At 50.6% G+C, this 16,333-nt stretch overlaps 1 protein-coding gene across 1 annotated transcript in view; it reads left to right on the top strand.

Moving 5' to 3' along the window:
* The window catches only part of LOC144768971 (uncharacterized), a 34,653-nt gene extending 18,709 nt beyond the window's left edge, over window positions 1–15,944 (top strand). Inside the window, exon 3 of the mRNA XM_078652962.1 lies at window positions 15,291–15,944. Within this exon, the coding sequence (XP_078509088.1) occupies window positions 15,291–15,917 (627 nt within the window). The 3' untranslated portion in view covers window positions 15,918–15,944. The remainder of the gene's footprint in view (window positions 1–15,290) is intronic.
* Window positions 15,945–16,333: the final 389 nt, after the last annotated feature.

Below are 16,333 nucleotides of genomic sequence, written 5' to 3'. Positions count from 1 at the left end.
TGCTGTGGTGGTGCTGAGTGATAATGTGGTGCTGCTGAGTGATAATGTGGTGGTGCTGAGTGGTAATGTGGTGCTGCTGAGTGGTGCTGTGGTGCTGAGTGGTGCTGTGGTGGTGCTGAGAGGTGCTGTGGTGGTGCTGAGTGATGCTGTGGTGGTGCTGAGTGGTGCTGTGGTGGTGCTGAGTGATGCTGTGCTGGTGCTGAGTGATAATGTGCTGGTGCTGAGTGATAATGTGCTGGTGCTGAGTGATGCTGTGCTGGTGCTGAGTGGTAATGTGGTGGTGCTGAGTGGTGCTGAGTGATGCTGTGGTGGTGCTGAGTGATGCTGTGGTGGTGCTGAGTGATGCTGTGGTGGTGCTGTGGTGGTGCCGAGTGATAATGTGGTGGTGCTGAGTGATATTGTGGTGGTGCTGAGTGATAATGTGGTGGTGCTGAGTGATAATTTGGTGGTGCTGAGTGATGCTGTGGTGGTGCTGAGTGGTGTTGCTGAGTGATAATGTGGTGTTGCTGAGTGAGAATGTGGTGGTGCTGAGTGGTGCTGTGGTGGTGCTGAGTGATGCTGTGGTGGTGCTGAGTGATGCTGTGGTGGTGCTGAGTGATGCTGTGGTGGTGCTGAGTGATGCTGTGGTGGTGCTGAGTGGTGCTGAGTGGTGCTGAGTGGTGCTGAGTGGTGCTGAGTGATGCTGTGGTGGTGCTGAGTGATGCTGTGGTGGTGCTGAGTGATGCTGTGGTGGTGCTGTGGTGCTGAGTGATGCTGTGGTGGTGCTGAATGATAATGTGGTGGTGCTGAGTGATGCTGTGGTGGTGCTGAGTGGTAATGTGGTGGTGCTGAGGTGGTGCTGTGGTGGTGCTGAGTGGTGCTGTGGTGGTGCAGAGTGGTGCTGTGGTGGTGCAGAGTGGTGCTGTGGTGGTGCGGAGTGATAATGTGGTGGTGCTGAGTGATAATGTGGTGGTGCTGAGTGATAATGTGGTGGTGCTGAGTGGTAATGTGGTGGTGCTGTGGTGGTGCTGAGTGATGCTGTGGTGGTGCTGAGTGGTGCTGAGTGATGCTGTGGTGGTGCTGAGTGGTGTTGTGGTGGTGCTGAGTGGTGGTGTGGTGGTGCTGAGTGGTGGTGTGGTGTTGCTGAGTGGTGGTGTGGTGGTGCTGAGTGATAATGTGGTGGTGCTGAGTGGTGCTGTGGTGGTGCTGAGTGATGCTGTGGTGGTGCTGAGTGATGCTGTGGTGGTGCTGAGTGATGCTGTGGTGGTGCTGAGTGATGCTGTGGTGGTGCTGAGTGATGCTGTGCTGGTGCTGAGTGGTGCTGTGGTGCTGCTGAGTGATAATGTGGTGGTGCTGAGTGATAATGTGGTGGTGCGGAGGGTAATGTGGTGGTGCTGAGTGGTGCTGTGGTGGTGCTGAGTGATGCTGTGGTGGTGCTGAGTGGTGCTGTGGTGGTGCTGAGTGATAATGTGGTGGTGCTGAGTGGTAATGTGGTGGTTCTGAGTGGTAATGTGGTGGTTCTGAGTGGTGCTGTGGTGGTTCTGAGTGGTGCTGTGGTGGTGCTGAGTGGTGCTGTGGTGCTGCTGAGTGATAATGTGGTGCTGCTGAGTGATAATGTGGTGCTGCTGAGTGATAATGTGGTGGTGCTGAGTGGTAATGTGGTGGTGCTGAGTGGTGCTGTGGTGGTGCTGAGTGATGCTGTGGTGGTGCTGTGGTGGTGCTGTGGTGGTGCTGAGTGGTGCTGTGGTGGTGCTGAGTGATGCTGTGGTGGTGCTGAGTGATAATGTGGTGGTGCTGAGTGATAATGTGGTGGTGCTGAGTGATAATGTGGTGGTGCTGAGTGATAATGTGGTGGTGCTGAGTGATAATGTGGTGGTGCTGAGTGATAATGTGGTGGTGCTGAGTGATAATGTGGTGGTGCTGAGTGATAATGTGCTGAGTGGTGCTGTGGTGGTGCTGAGTGATGATGTGGTGGTGCTGTGGTGGTGCTGAGTGATGCTGTGGTGGTGCTGAGTGGTGCTGTGGTGGTGCTGAGTGGTGCTGTGGTGGTGCTGAGTGGTGCTGTGGTGGTGCTGAGTGATAATGTGGTGCTGCTGAGTGATAATGTGGTGCTGCTGAGTGATAATGTGGTGGTGCTGAGTGGTAATGTGGTGGTGCTGAGTGGTGCTGTGGTGGTGCTGAGTGATGCTGTGGTGGTGCTGTGGTGGTGCTGTGGTGGTGCTGTGGTGGTGCTGTGGTGGTGCTGTGGTGGTGCTGTGGTGGTGCTGAGTGGTGCTGTGGTGGTGCTGAGTGGTGCTGTGGTGGTGCTGAGTGATGCTGTGGTGGTGCTGAGTGATAATGTGGTGGTGCTGAGTGATAATGTGGTGGTGCTGAGTGATAATGTGGTGGTGCTGAGTGATAATGTGGTGGTGCTGAGTGATAATGTGGTGGTGCTGAGTGATAATGTGGTGGTGCTGAGTGATAATGTGGTGGTGCTGAGTGATAATGTGCTGAGTGGTGCTGTGGTGGTGCTGAGTGATGATGTGGTGGTGCTGTGGTGGTGCTGAGTGATGCTGTGGTGGTGCTGAGTGGTGCTGTGGTGGTGCTGAGTGGTGCTGTGGTGGTGCTGAGTGATAATGTGGTGCTGCTGAGTGATAATGTGGTGGTGCTGAGTGATAATGTGGTGGTGCTGAGTGATAATGTGAGTGATAATGTGGTGGTGCTGAGTGATGCTGTGGTGGTGCTGGGTGGTGCTGTGGTGGTGCTGAGTGATAATGTGGTGGTGCTGAGTGATAATGTGGTGGTGCTGAGTGATAATGTGGTGGTGCTGAGTGATAATGTGGTGGTGCTGAGTGATAATGTGGTGCTGCGGAGTGATAATGTGGTGGTGCTGAGTGGTGCTGTGGTGGTGCTGAGTGGTGCTGTGGTGGTGCTGAGTGGTGCTGTGGTGGTGCTGAGTGGTGCTGTGGTGGTGCTGAGTGATAATGTGGTGCTGCTGAGTGATAATGTGGTGGTGCTGAGTGGTAATGTGGTGGTACTGAATGGTGCTGTGGTGGTGCTGAGTGATGCTGTGGTGGTGCTGTGGTGGTGCTGAGTGGTGCTGTGGTGGTGCTGAGTGATGCTGTGGTGGTGCTGGGTGGTGCTGTGGTGGTGCTGAGTGATAATGTGGTGGTGCTTAGTGATAATGTGGTGGTGCTGAGTGATAATGTGGTGGTGCTGAGTGATAATGTGGTGGTGCTGAGTGATAATGTGGTGGTGCTGAGTGATGATGTGGTGGTGCTGTGGTGGTGCTAAGTGATGCTGTGGTGGTTCTGAGTGGTGCTGTGGTGGTGCTGAGTGGTGCTGTGGTGGTGCTGAGTGGTGCTGTGGTGGTGCTGAGTGGTGCTGTGGTGGTGCTGAGTGGTAATGTGGTGCTGCTGAGTGATAATGTGGTGGTGCTGATTGATAATGTGGTGGTGCTGAGTGATAATGTGGTGGTGCTGAGTGATAATGTGGTGGTTCTGAGTGATAATGTGGTGGTGCTGAGTGATAATGTGGTGGTGCTGAGTGATAATGTGGTGGTACTGAATGGTGCTGTGGTGGTGCTGAGTGATGCTGTGGTGGTGCTGTGGTGGTGCTGAGTGGTGCTGTGGTGGTGCTGAGTGATGCTGTGGTGGTGCTGGGTGGTGCTGTGGTGGTGCTGAGTGATAATGTGGTGGTGCTTAGTGATAATGTGGTGGTGCTGAGTGATAATGTGGTGGTGCTGAGTGATAATGTGGTGGTGCTGAGTGATGATGTGGTGGTGCTGTGGTGGTGCTAAGTGATGCTGTGGTGGTTCTGAGTGGTGCTGTGGTGGTGCTGAGTGGTGCTGTGGTGGTGCTGAGTGGTGCTGTGGTGGTGCTGAGTGGTGCTGTGGTGGTGCTGAGTGGTAATGTGGTGCTGCTGAGTGATAATGTGGTGGTGCTGATTGATAATGTGGTGGTGCTGAGTGATAATGTGGTGGTGCTGAGTGATAATGTGGTGGTGCTGAGTGATAATGTGGTGGTGCTGAGTGATAATGTGGTGGTGCTGAGTGATAATGTGGTGGTGCTGAGTGATAATGTGGTGGTGCTGAGTGATAATGTGGTGGTGCTGAGTGATGCTGTGGTGGTGCTGGGTGGTGCTGTGGTGGTGCTGAGTGATAATGTGGTGGTGTTGAGTAAAGTAAAGTCCACATTTGTAAAGCGCACAATCACCCGTAAGGGTCTCTAGGCGCTGGGGGGCCGTCGGGAAGATTAAGCGAGCTATTGCCCAGAGTCACATGGTGCTGGGCTGACCTGCCGCCGGGGCCGGGAATCGAACCGTGGTCCCCAGATTCCAGCGTCAGTCGCCCTGGCCGCGGCGCCACACCTCTTCCACCGTGATAATGTGGTGGTGCTGAGTGATAATGTGAGTGATAATGTGGTGGTGCTGAGTGGTGCTGTGGTGTTGCTGAGTGATGATGTGGTGGTGGTGCTGTGGTGGTGCTGAGTGATGCTGTGGTGGTTCTGAGTGGTGCTGTGGTGGTGCTGAGTGATAATGTGGTGGTGCTGAGTGATAATGTGGTGGTGCTGAGTGATAATGTGGTGGTGCTGAGTGGTAATGTGGTGGTGCTGAGTGGTGCTGTGGTGGTGCTGAGTGGTGCTGTGGTGGTGCTGAGTGATGCTGTGGTGGTGCTGAGTGATGCTGTGGTGGTGCTGAGTGGTGGTGCTGAGTGGTGCTGTGGTGGTGCTGTGGTGGTGCTGAGTGGTGCTGTGGTGGTGCTGAGTGATGCTGTGGTGGTGCTGTGGTGGTGCTGAGTGATAATGTGGTGGTGCTGAGTGATAATGTGGTGGTGCTGAGTGATAATGTGGTGGTGCTGAGTGATAATGTGATTGATAATGTGGTGGTGCTGAGTGGTAATGTGGTGGTGCTGAGTGGTGCTGAGGTGGTGCTGAGTGGTGCTGGGGTGGTGCTGAGTGATAATGTGGTGGTGCTGAGTGATAATGTGGTGGTGCTGAGTGATAATGTGGTGGTGCTGAGCGATAATGTGGTGGTGCTGAGTGGTGCTGAGTGATACTGGGGTGGTGCTAAGTGATGCTGGGGTGGTGGTGCTGAGTGGTGCTGTGGTGGTGCTGAGTGGTGCTGTGGTGGTGCTGAGTGGTGCTGAGTGGTGCTGAGTGATGCTGTGGTGGTGCTGAGTGATGCTGTGGTGGTGCTGAGTGATGCTGTGGTGGTGCTGAGTGATGCTGTGGTGGTGCTGAGTGATGCTGTGGTGCTGCTGAGTGGTGCTGTGGTGGTGCTGAGTAATGCTGTGGTGGTGTGGTGGTGCTGAGTGGTGCTGAGTGATGATGTGGTGATGCAGAGGGCAGAAAGGCACAAAAACCGAGTCTAACAGAGGGCAGAAGGGCAGAAAAATAAGGGATATGTGTGATACTGGGGTGGTGCTAAGTGATGCTGGGGTGGTGCTGAGTGGTGCTGTGGTGGTGCTGAGTGGTGCTGAGTGATGCTGTGGTGGTGCTGAGTGATGCTGTGGTGGTGCTGAGTGATGCTGTGCTGGTGCTGTGGTGGTGCTGAGTGGTGGTGTGGTGGTGCTGAGTGGTGGTGTGGTGTTGCTGAGTGATAATGTGGTGGTGCTGAGTGATAATGTGGTGGTGCTGAGTGGTGCTGTGGTGGTGCTGAGTGATGCTGTGCTGGTGCTGAGTGGTGCTGTGGTGGTGCGGAGTGGTGCTGTGGTGGTGCGGAGTGGTGCTGTGGTGGTGCTGAGTAATAATGTGGTGGTGCTGAGTGGTGCTGAGTGGTGCTGTGGTGGTGCTGAGTGATGCTGTGGTGATGCTGTGGTGGTGCTGAGTGGTGCTGTGGTGCTGAGTGATGCTGTGGTGGTGCTGAGTGATGCTGTGGTGGTGCTGAGTGATGCTGTGGTGGTGCTGAGTGATGCTGTGGTGGTGCTGAGTGATGCTGTGGTGGTGCTGAGTGGTGGTGTGGTGGTGCTGAGTGATAATGTGGTGGTGCTGAGTGGTGCTGTGGTGGTGCTGAGTGGTGCTGTGGTGGTGCTGAGTGATGCTGTGGTGGTGCTGAGTGATGCTGAGTGATGCTGTGCTGGTGCTGAGTGATGCTGTGCTGGTGCTGAGTGGTGCTGTGGTGGTGCTGCTGAGTGGTGCTGTGGTGGTGGTGCTGCTGAGTGATAATGTGGTGGTGCTGAGTGATAATGTGGTGGTGCGGAGTGGTAATGTGGTGGTGCTGAGTGATGCTGTGATGCTGTGGTGGTGCTGTGGTGGTGCTGAGTGGTGCTGTGGTGGTGCTGAGTGATGCTGGGGTGGTGCTGGGGTGGTGCTGGGGTGGTGCTGGGGTGGTGCTGGGGTGGTGCTGAGTGGTGCTGTGGTGGTGCTGTGGTGGTGCTGAGTGGTGCTGAGTGATGCTGTGGTGGTGCTGAGTGATGCTGTGGTGGTGCTGAGTGATGCTGTGGTGGTGCTGAGTGATGCTGTGGTGGTGCTGAGTGATGCTGTGGTGGTGCTGAGTGATGCTGTGGTGGTGCTGAGTGATGCTGTGGTGGTGCTGAGTGATGCTGTGGTGGTGCTGAGTGATGCTGTGGTGGTGCTGAGTGATAAGTGATAATGTGGTGTTGCTGAGTGATAAGTGATAATGTGGTGTTGCTGAGTGGTGCTGTGGTGGTGCTGAGTGATGCTGTGCTGGTGCTGAGTGATGCTGTGGTGGTGCTGAGTGGTGAGGTGGTGGTGCTGAGTGGTGCTGTGGTGGTGGTGCTGTGTGGTGGTGTGGTGTTGCTGAGTGATGATGTGGTGGTGCTGTGGTGGTGCTGAGTGATGCTGTGGTGGTTCTGAGTGATGCTGTGGTGGTTCTGAGTGGTGCTGTGGTGGTGCTGAGTGGTGCTGTGGTGGTGCTGAGTGATAATGTGGTGGTGCTGAGTGATAATGTGGTGGTGCTGAGTGGTAATGTGGTGGTGCTGAGTGGTAATGTGGTGGTGCTGAGTGGTGCTGTGGTGGTGCTGAGTGGTGCTGTGGTGGTGCTGAGGGGTGCTGTGGTGGTGCTGAGTGATGCTGTGGTGGTGCTGAGTGATGCTGTGGTGGTGCTGAGTGGTGCTGTGGTGGTGCTGAGTGGTGCTGTGGTGGTGCTGAGTGATGCTGTGGTGGTGCTGAGTGATGCTGTGGTGGTGCTGAGTGATGCTGTGGTGGTGCTGAGTGGTGCTGTGGTGGTGCTGAGTGATAATGTGGTGGTGCTGAGTGATAATGTGGTGGTGCTGAGTGATAATGTGGTGGTGCTGAGTGATAATGTGGTGGTGCTGAGTGATAATGTGGTGGTGCTGAGTGATAATGTGGTGGTGCTGAGTGATAATGTGGTGGTGCTGAGTGATAATGTGGTGGTGCTGAGTGATAATGTGAGTGATAATGTGGTGGTGCTGAGTGATAATGTGGTGGTGCTGAGTGATAATGTGGTGGTGTTGAGTGATAATGTGAGTGATAATGTGGTGGTGCTGAGTGGTAATGTGGTGGTGCTGAGTGGTAATGTGGTGGTGCTGAGTGGTAATGTGGTGGTGCTGAGTGGTGCTGTGGTGGTGCTGAGTGGTGCTGGGGTGGTGCTGAGTGATAATGTGGTGGTGCTGAGTGATAATGTGGTGGTGCTGAGTGATAATGTGGTGGTGCTGAGTGATAATGTGGTGGTGCTGAGTGATAATGTGGTGGTGCTGAGTGGTGCTGTGGTGGTGCTGAGTGATACTGGGGTGGTGCTGTGGTGGTGCTGAGTGATGCTGTGGTGGTGCTGAGTGATGCTGTGGTGATGCTGTGGTGGTGCTGAGATGCTGTGGTGGTGCTGAGTGGTGCTGTGGTGGTGCTGAATGATAATGTGGTGGTGCTGAGTGATGCTGGGGTGGTGCTGAGTGGTGCTGTGGTGGTGCTGAGTGATGCTGTGGTGGTGCTGAGTGGTGCTGTGGTGATGTGAGTAATGCTGTGGTGGTGCTGAGTGGTGCTGAGTGATGATGTGGTGATGCAGAGGGCAGAAAGGCACAAAAACCAAGTCTAACAGAGGGCAGAAGGACACAAAAAACGAGTAACAGGGGGCAGAAAGGCACAAAAAATGAGTCTAACAGAGGGCAGAAAGGCCCAAAAACCGAGTCTAACAGAGGGCACAAAGGCACAAAAAAACGAGTCTAACAGAGGGCATAAGGGCAGAAAAACAAGGGGGAAATGAGTCTAACAGAGGGCAGAAAGGCACAAAAAACGAGTCTAACAGACGGCAGAAAGGCACAAAAAACGAGTCTAACAGAGGGCAGAAGGGCAGAGTCTAACAGACTCTATTAACCAGGGGAGCCCAGGTACAAAAAGCAGCCGTGAAATGAAATGAAAAGCGGCCGGGAAACGCATTCCTTTGAAGTGTGAAAGGCGGGAGCGCATTGGTAGGGGAGCAGCAGCCTTTGATGTGCGAGCGAGTGGGACGGAACACCATATGGGGTGTGATTAAGAAGTGAGCTCAACGCGCGCTGGGGAAGCGTCGCGCTTGAGTAACTCACATGCATTGGGGACAATCTTTGCTGGTTTCAAGAGCTGTTTGGCCTACTATACCCTCGCAGAACAACGCATGCGCGTTGGTTCAGCGAGACCTAACCATTGTATCTTGAACGTTGGACTCGGATGATGGGGATTAATTAACGTTAAACACCAGTTGAAGATCGTCTGCATAATTAAAAATTCCGACATTCCTTTCCCTCAAAGAGTGAATTAGGTGGAAAAGATAAAGATTGAAAAGAAGTGGAGAAAGAGAGGAGCCCTGGGGAACCTCACAGGTAATGTCTCTTTTATTAGAAGCGAAATTGGCAAGGCCCACCTCTTGCGTCTGGTTGCTCAAGAAGGAAGAAAGCCACTTTAGGGCCAACCCCTGAATACCAGCGTTACTGACACGGTCGATCAGGATACCATGATCAACCATGTCAAAGGCCACCGATAGATCCAGCAGAATCAGGGCCTGGGTGGTGCCTAGATCTGCCCCTGCCAGCCCCCCCTCCCCTCTGAGCACGTCCATAACAGTGAGGATGACAGACTCGGTCGAGTGTGCGGGTCTGAAACCAGCCAGTCGAGTGTCCAAAACCAGGAAGTGTTCCACAAAAGAGCTGAGGCAGTTGGCTACATGGGCCTCTAAAACTTTAACCAGATAGGGCAACAGAGAAATGGGCCGATAATTACTAAGAGCCGACCGGTCGGTGCCTGGTTTTTTGAAGAATGGAATAATCTCTGCTCTTCTAAAAGAGTCCGGGACAATGCCAAGCGCAAGAGAATTATTTAGCAATAACCGAGGAGGGTCAGGACATATAGTAAATGCTTCCCGAAGAATGTGCGGGGACAACAATCCTAACCTTTTTAAATAAATTCAGCAAAGTCTCCTCCGAGATAGGAGGGAGTCTATCAAGATGGTGAGGGCTGAGATAATTTTTGAGATTCAGTGAACCACAGGCCACAGAAGAAATGCTGACCTTGATGGCTATCTTCTCTAGAAAATACGAGTTAAGAGAGTCACATAGAGGTGCGAGGGAACCGGCCCTGGCGTGACTCTATCGGGTTTTGAGAGTTGGCCAACTATAGAAAAAATCTCTTTAGATTTGTTAGATGCATTCATTATTTTTTGAGAGAAGTAATTAGCCTTTGTTTGAATAATCAGATATTTATATTCTGTCATCAGGGCTAAAAAAAGACCTTTTTTTCTGGAAGGTAGTGATGATGCCATTGGCATTCTGCTTGTCTGAGTTCTAGTTTCTTTAATTTAAGATCTTCCGAGAACCACAGTTGAGCGTCGTGAGGTCTCATGATCTTGTTTTTTTTTTTCAGGGGAGCGACACAGTAACTAACCGACTCCAGACATAGGTTAATACTCTCTGCCTGGGTCTAGGGGTCTTCTATTGGGGGAGGAGATGTATTTGTTAAACGTAGAGGTCCATATCTGCTCTTTTCCAATTTCTCGACATTTGATTCTCTACTAGTTGAGGTTTAGGTGAGGGAGTACAACGAAGAGTGAATATGATTAGACGAAGCACACAGAGTTATCAAGAGAGTGGAGATCTCCAAATTGGAGGTCCAGACTTGATCTAGGGTATGCCCTTTTATATGGGTGGCATCCCTCACATGCGAAGAGCAAGTCATCCCAGCGAGCAGGTCGACAAATTCCCTTGGGCTAGGGCTTTCCTGATTGTCTCCAGGCCAATAGTTAAAGTCCCCAATTATAATAATCCTGGCGTTGTTGATGACGAAGTGAGATATAATTTCTCCCAACGCCTGAGGAAAAGTAGGCATGCTCCCTGGAGGTCCATAAAAAAGGTCGCGAATAAGACAGCTGAGGGGAGTCAAATTTTAAGGTCAGAAAGTCCAGAGCGGGCAAACCAGTGGTTTCTAAACGTGTAAATTGATTATTCTTGCAGATTATTGCAGCAACTCCACCACCAACTTTCCCCGAAGACCGATTAGCTTGAAGGATGCAGTAGCCATCCGGAATTGCCGCTAAAATATCTAAATCTGAATGGCTGAATTTGCTTTTGTTTGCCCTAGACTCTGTGCACTTTACCACTGCGAGCCAGTGCTAAAGTGCTCACTGTCCTAAACATGGAAAAATTGGCTTATACCCCAATGGCCCATTTAATGTATTATACAGGGTTTCAAGTAGGATGAAAAAACTGAGGGGGTCTCTCAACGGAGCATGGCTGATCAAATTAAGGCTGTGACTTAAAACATATAAGATAAATATCTGCGCTTAGCATAGTGTTCCACCCAACTGGTATTTTGCTGCTTCTGTCATTCCATCCAGGTATATAATACAAGTAACATTACACCTACAACAAGCCATGACTATTCACTTTGCCAATTTGTGTTAGTTGCATAACACAAATAAACAACAACTATGGCTTTGTTTGTATGTAATATTGAAAATGCTTCAGTTCTGAAATGATGAGACTGTGAAAGTACTATAATGTGTCTCTTTGAAGTTACAGTGAAGGGTGGTAGTACTGCAGAGCTAACACTTTTTTCACTCAGATGGTGAGGGCAAAAATGGAGAGCCCGATACGGACCCGTCTCAGCTCCTTCTTTAGGTCTCGCCTGAGCCAGCGCATGCGCTGCTCTGCGAGACATTTAGATAGGGCTTTTAAAAGTGCTGTCACACAGCCTAGCGCTTGCGTTCACGCGCGCAACCGGCAGCTTTTTTTGCCACGCGCACCACTCCCAGGCTCACCCCCTACTCCCCCTCCCACCACAGAACGCGTCTCGCGGCAGCACGTCTTGGCGTCCCTGGCCACATACGCCCACTTCCACCCTGCTCGTACTTCCTGATAAACAAGTAACATGTAAAAGCATTCCCGTCCAGGATAACAAAATGCGTGTGAATTTCCCTGCCATAAGCACTTACGCAGTACATTTGGACTCCCCTTAGTAGACCTGAAGTCCATTCATAATAAGCGCAGCGCTCACTATGGTAATCCTTCCCTGTACTTGTTTCTGTCCCCCATCTTCCTCAGGTACATCCCCTGCAGCTTGTTCTCAGCATCCTCACGGTTCTGCTGTTGCAGCAATCTGTGCCTTTATTTTTCCCCGAGGACGGCATCTCTTTTCTGCTTGTCGCTATCACTGCACATCAATCATTTTCCATTGGCATTTCTCTGTCCATGGCCCACCCCTTCATCCTCTTTCTCGCCGTCTGCCTCACTTTCTCTATATAGGCATGCTTTCCCCCATGTCACTCGTTGTTACCCCATCCCTTCTGTGTGCGCCATCTCTTTCAGTGTCTATAATTCGATCCTTCTCGTCCCTGTACTCTTGAAGCTGTCTGCACATCCCCCCTTTGTGCAGAAAGCGATTATGTCAATTTATGCTAAAGATAGACCCTTCAACCCGGCAGCACATTAACACACTTACAAGATTATTGCGTGGAGTGTGTGTTTGTACCTGTTTGTGTGGGGTCCGTTTTCTGTGTTTGTGGTTGTACATATGGGCATCTCTGAATATCTACATCAGTGTTCTGTGCGCGTCTGTATGTGTGGAAGTGCGAATGTTCCTCTGTGCATGCGTAGGTGATCCGTGTGTGCTTGTTCTTTGGGTGTCTGTTGCACATGTGTGTTAATGTGGGGGTTGAGGCGTCAGAGCTGCCTCACAGGCCCGTGTGCATGTTTTCCCTTTCCTGTTACAATGTATCCAACCTGTCAACCAAGGGAATACCAGCAATATTTTCTACATATTTTTTCAGTATCCTATAAATGTTATTTGACGACCGCTAGCCACAGCAATATGAGGTCTCCTGATATATCTGCAGTTAAATATAAACCTCTAGCACAGGTGACTCCACGACGATCTCAATTACTGTGGAAATGTGTATATTCAGTGGTTAGTGTGCCTAGAAATGTTTGTTACACTTCGAAATCATTAGGTGGTGATGACGATGATGTTACCATGCTAAAAATGTTCCGAGAGGGATCTACTTCTGCATTTACATTGAGTTATAGTTATCTGGTAGAATTTTTAAGTTTTGGCACTCAGTTAGTTTAAGGGACTTTGTATAGTCTGCATTGGAAACTGTTGTATCGCTCTTTTGTTGACATCTTGGAACAAGACATGGCAGTGTTATTGTAATTGCTGAGCTGATAATGTCCATCCTAATCTGCCAATATCTTTGTGGAGGCCGTTGTCCTCCTCCTGTCATGCTGCTGCCCCCCTCCAAACACACACACGCAAACCCCCCCCCCCCCCCCCCATGATAGTGTGGAAGCATGAACTGGGCACCCTGAAAGCATAACCTGGGGCTTAGTCACTTCGGTTGAAGACTTCTCTACTTGTGAAGTTGAGTTCAGAGTGAGTGATGCCTCATCATTTCCAGACAGCGCTGACGTCACAGATAACGAGCACAAATTAACTGTCAATCAATGAGAGCCGCAGGCCGCCATTTCTTATTTCTGTGTCCTGCCTCAGCTTTCAGCAAAGCGCTGCTCCCAGCTTTGTGGTGGGAGGGGCATTGTGTGGCTGCCGATGTAGGAACAAGTTTTGAATTACCATTTATGTAGCCGTTGATTACAAATCACCCCAGCCAATTATAGCACAGGCCCCATCCAGCCCCTGTCATTGAGAAACAATGAAAATTCATGCATGGGGCTCGCGCTCTCCGCTCTGCGGAGCTCAGCACGCAGAGCGTTCCTTTATTTAATGTATACACGAGAGAGGCCCGGAAAGCCTTTACATTTGCATCTATAAATTAATTTTATCACTTTGTTGACTCAAGCATATGGTGTTTCCCATTCATGTTGCACGCAACACATATAAAGAGAAGGTCAGTGCACGGCGCCCATCCCTGAGCCTCATTAGGCTACAGGGACCACATCCCTGGAGCTGAATTCAACTAAAAAAGGAGAGGGGCCATCATCCCCTGGGGCCACAGGTGGGTGCCCCATTGCCTACAAGGGGCACCCTCAAACCACCGGTTGGGGATTACTGGGGGAGCCCCAGGCCCCCACGACCCCAGCTGGCTCCCTGCATGATGCGGGAGCCGGCATTGCTCCTGCTTGGAGGAAGTAGCTGTGTTTTGTATGCTCCCTCCGCATGGAAGCAATATCTGTTCAAATTAGTGATAGTAATGTATATTTCACTGAACTCCACCATAATATTGCAATTTAACTTGAAATAACAAAGAGGGAAGTGGGGCCCCACACTAAAGAAGTAGTAAGAATAACAAGCATTGGCATAGCCAATAGGTCTCGCCTTTGGGACCTTTTAAGTGTTTAGTTATGCAGCACAATATCCTTGGTACAACAACAGTAACTGTTGCATGGCTATGCACTTATAAGGTCCCAAAGGCGAAACCTATTGGCTATGCCAATGCTTGTTTTAGAACTGCCAGTGCTGAACCGGCCCACTTCAAGCCCTGCAAGCAAGTAACGAAGGCTGCGTGCACGTGTTCTCACTACTTGCCTGAAGCTGTGAACCCTTGATGGAGTCACGGCCGTCTCGTCTGACTCGCATTCCCTCGGGTGCGCTTGAACGATGCTGGTAGGGTAGCGCCTCTCTCCACCATCCGGCCACACTCGTAACACCATTGCTTCTCAGGTCTGGTCTCACCACTTGTCGCCACTCTCATCTGCACTTCCGAGTCATCCAGCTCTTCCCTACTCCTCTGGCCATCAGTCTCTTGCCTTGACAAGCCGGCCTTCCTTCAACGTTGCACATGCCTATCACTCCAGCCTCCGGCCCATCAGAAGTCTGGCACACAGAAAGGAGCAGATCCCGCGCAACTAGAATGCTAGTCAGTGCGTCCGTAGTGCCTCTAGAGTCCCCGCCATCAGCCAGCACGCGAGGAACACCACACCATCACTCCAGCCTGCCAAGGCCAGGTGTATTGGGTTTGCCAGTGCTTGTTTTTATGTAGTGCGTTAAGCTACATTACTGCCATTTCTAAGCAATGTAACAAGTTGTTTTTATTATCAATGATATCTGCTTTGAATTTTAGATTGAATGAGATTCAAACTTGTGGCCTACAGATTACATACACCATGTCTCAGTAGCAGATCATTAGATAAGTGAGCCACCCCACATTATGTGTTAGACCTGACAGTCCAACTCCTCCATCTGCCACTGTCCTCAGCAAATTGTATTTTCTAAAGGCACATGAAAACAGAATTTTTTTTTCACTTTTTTGGTGGGATATATGCCGTAGCAATGTGTGGGCAAAACCTGAAAATATGTTGAAACTGTAATGCAAATATTAACATGTATCTGCTGTCATTCAATGCACCTACTTGTCCAAACCACAAACATTTTGTTAATTTCAGGATTACTAATTTGCACGGGTGCAGATGTAGGAATTGTTATAATTTACCAAGGTTTCTACCAATAAATGGACATGCTGTAGCATGATATGAGGTGATAGAAATGTGTGTGAGCATCTCATGAAAGGGACAGCTTGATAGTGGATAGAGATCTGTATGGCTGGGGTGATTACAAAATAAACCTGCTGCTGACTACAACCGACTGCTCTCTTTATGAGGTCATACAGCTACCTTTATTACATTTTCCAAGATGACTTCCCGAAATACTGTCTGTATTAAAGGTCTGCAGTCCTTGTAAAGTTTTGTGAACTTCAAAGACTGCCAACGCACAGACTTCACATCCGTAATTGTACATAATGTGCAAGTCGCATAGAGAAATGGCTTCACATTTGTTTAATTCAACATTTTAAAAAACATATTTATATATTTTTTTAACCAAAATATGAACTCGCGCATGTCCTGCTATGTACTTTTAACCCCAGGGTATTGCCATATATGAGTCATGCTCTCATTCCCTCAACAGTTCCCTGTCACAGCCTTGTTTGTCTTTCCTTTACAGGTTGCCAGACACCTCAGGGAGCGATATGGAGACAATCCTTTTGATGATAAAAAGGACATTATGGCTCTGTTGCTGCCAAAAGAGACGCAGAGCACAGAAGGGACAGACGCAGCCCTGCAGAAACAAGAGCATGAGCCCAAAGCCAGTGAAGCTGCAGGAAGCAAGCTGCATGGACATGAAATCACAGCAGAAAGGGAAAGTGACTTCCAGGAGCCAGAGCTCAGATCTCAGGGTGTTGCAGGTACACGAACTGACCAGCAGGAACCTGAAGATGCAGAAGGAACAGTTAACAATATGCAGGAACCACGACAGGCAACTGGAGATACAACAAGCACCAATCTGCAGGAACTGCTGCATGGAAGAGAAGATTCAATGGGAACAAGTGTGAAGGGCGCGAGACAGCTGGCAGGAACAGGAGATGCCCTGCAGGACCCGGTTTGTGGATGTGAGGAGGGTGCAGGACTTTACCCGCAGACACCTGTTCGAAGAGGAGTGGACATGGAAGGACAGGTGCATAGAAGCAGGCAAACACCGCAGGAGCCCGTGCAAGGAGGTCATAGAAATAGTCACTCCACTGTGTTACGGATGAAGCAGGGCTGCTTCTGCATCCCCAGCTGCTTAAAATGATGCGGACATTGGCGCCATTTGTACGATGTGAAGATGTGATGGGAAAAAGGCTCCATGTTGTGGCTCAAAGGAGTGCACACCCAAGACATTATCAAGCACCAAGATGGAAGGCTTTAGCAGAGAGAGTGGAAGCCATACACACGCCCGCATGGTTTTACTATAGAGAGGGCTGTCGGTGGACAGATTTGCAGGGTTTAACCATAGAGAGTGATAGCTGCACCGTGGAAGTATGTGTTTTATCATGGAGGAAAGATATATCTTCTGGTGACAGACTGATAATCAACAACACATGGCTTACACCTTTTGGCCGTCTGTACAGCAGTGTGGTCTATATGGCTTTTTTAGGCCGAGCCTGGGCAGCGCATGAGCTGCTCTGCGAGCAGTGCTATATTGGAGTATGGACTTGAAGCCCCCAC

The sequence above is a fragment of the Lissotriton helveticus genome, chromosome 7 (genome assembly GCF_964261635.1).
Source record: "Lissotriton helveticus chromosome 7, aLisHel1.1, whole genome shotgun sequence".
NCBI classification, from domain to species: Eukaryota; Metazoa; Chordata; class Amphibia; order Caudata; family Salamandridae; genus Lissotriton; species Lissotriton helveticus.
The sequence above is the reverse complement of the archived record's forward strand: the minus strand, read 5'-3'. Positions and strand labels throughout refer to the sequence as shown.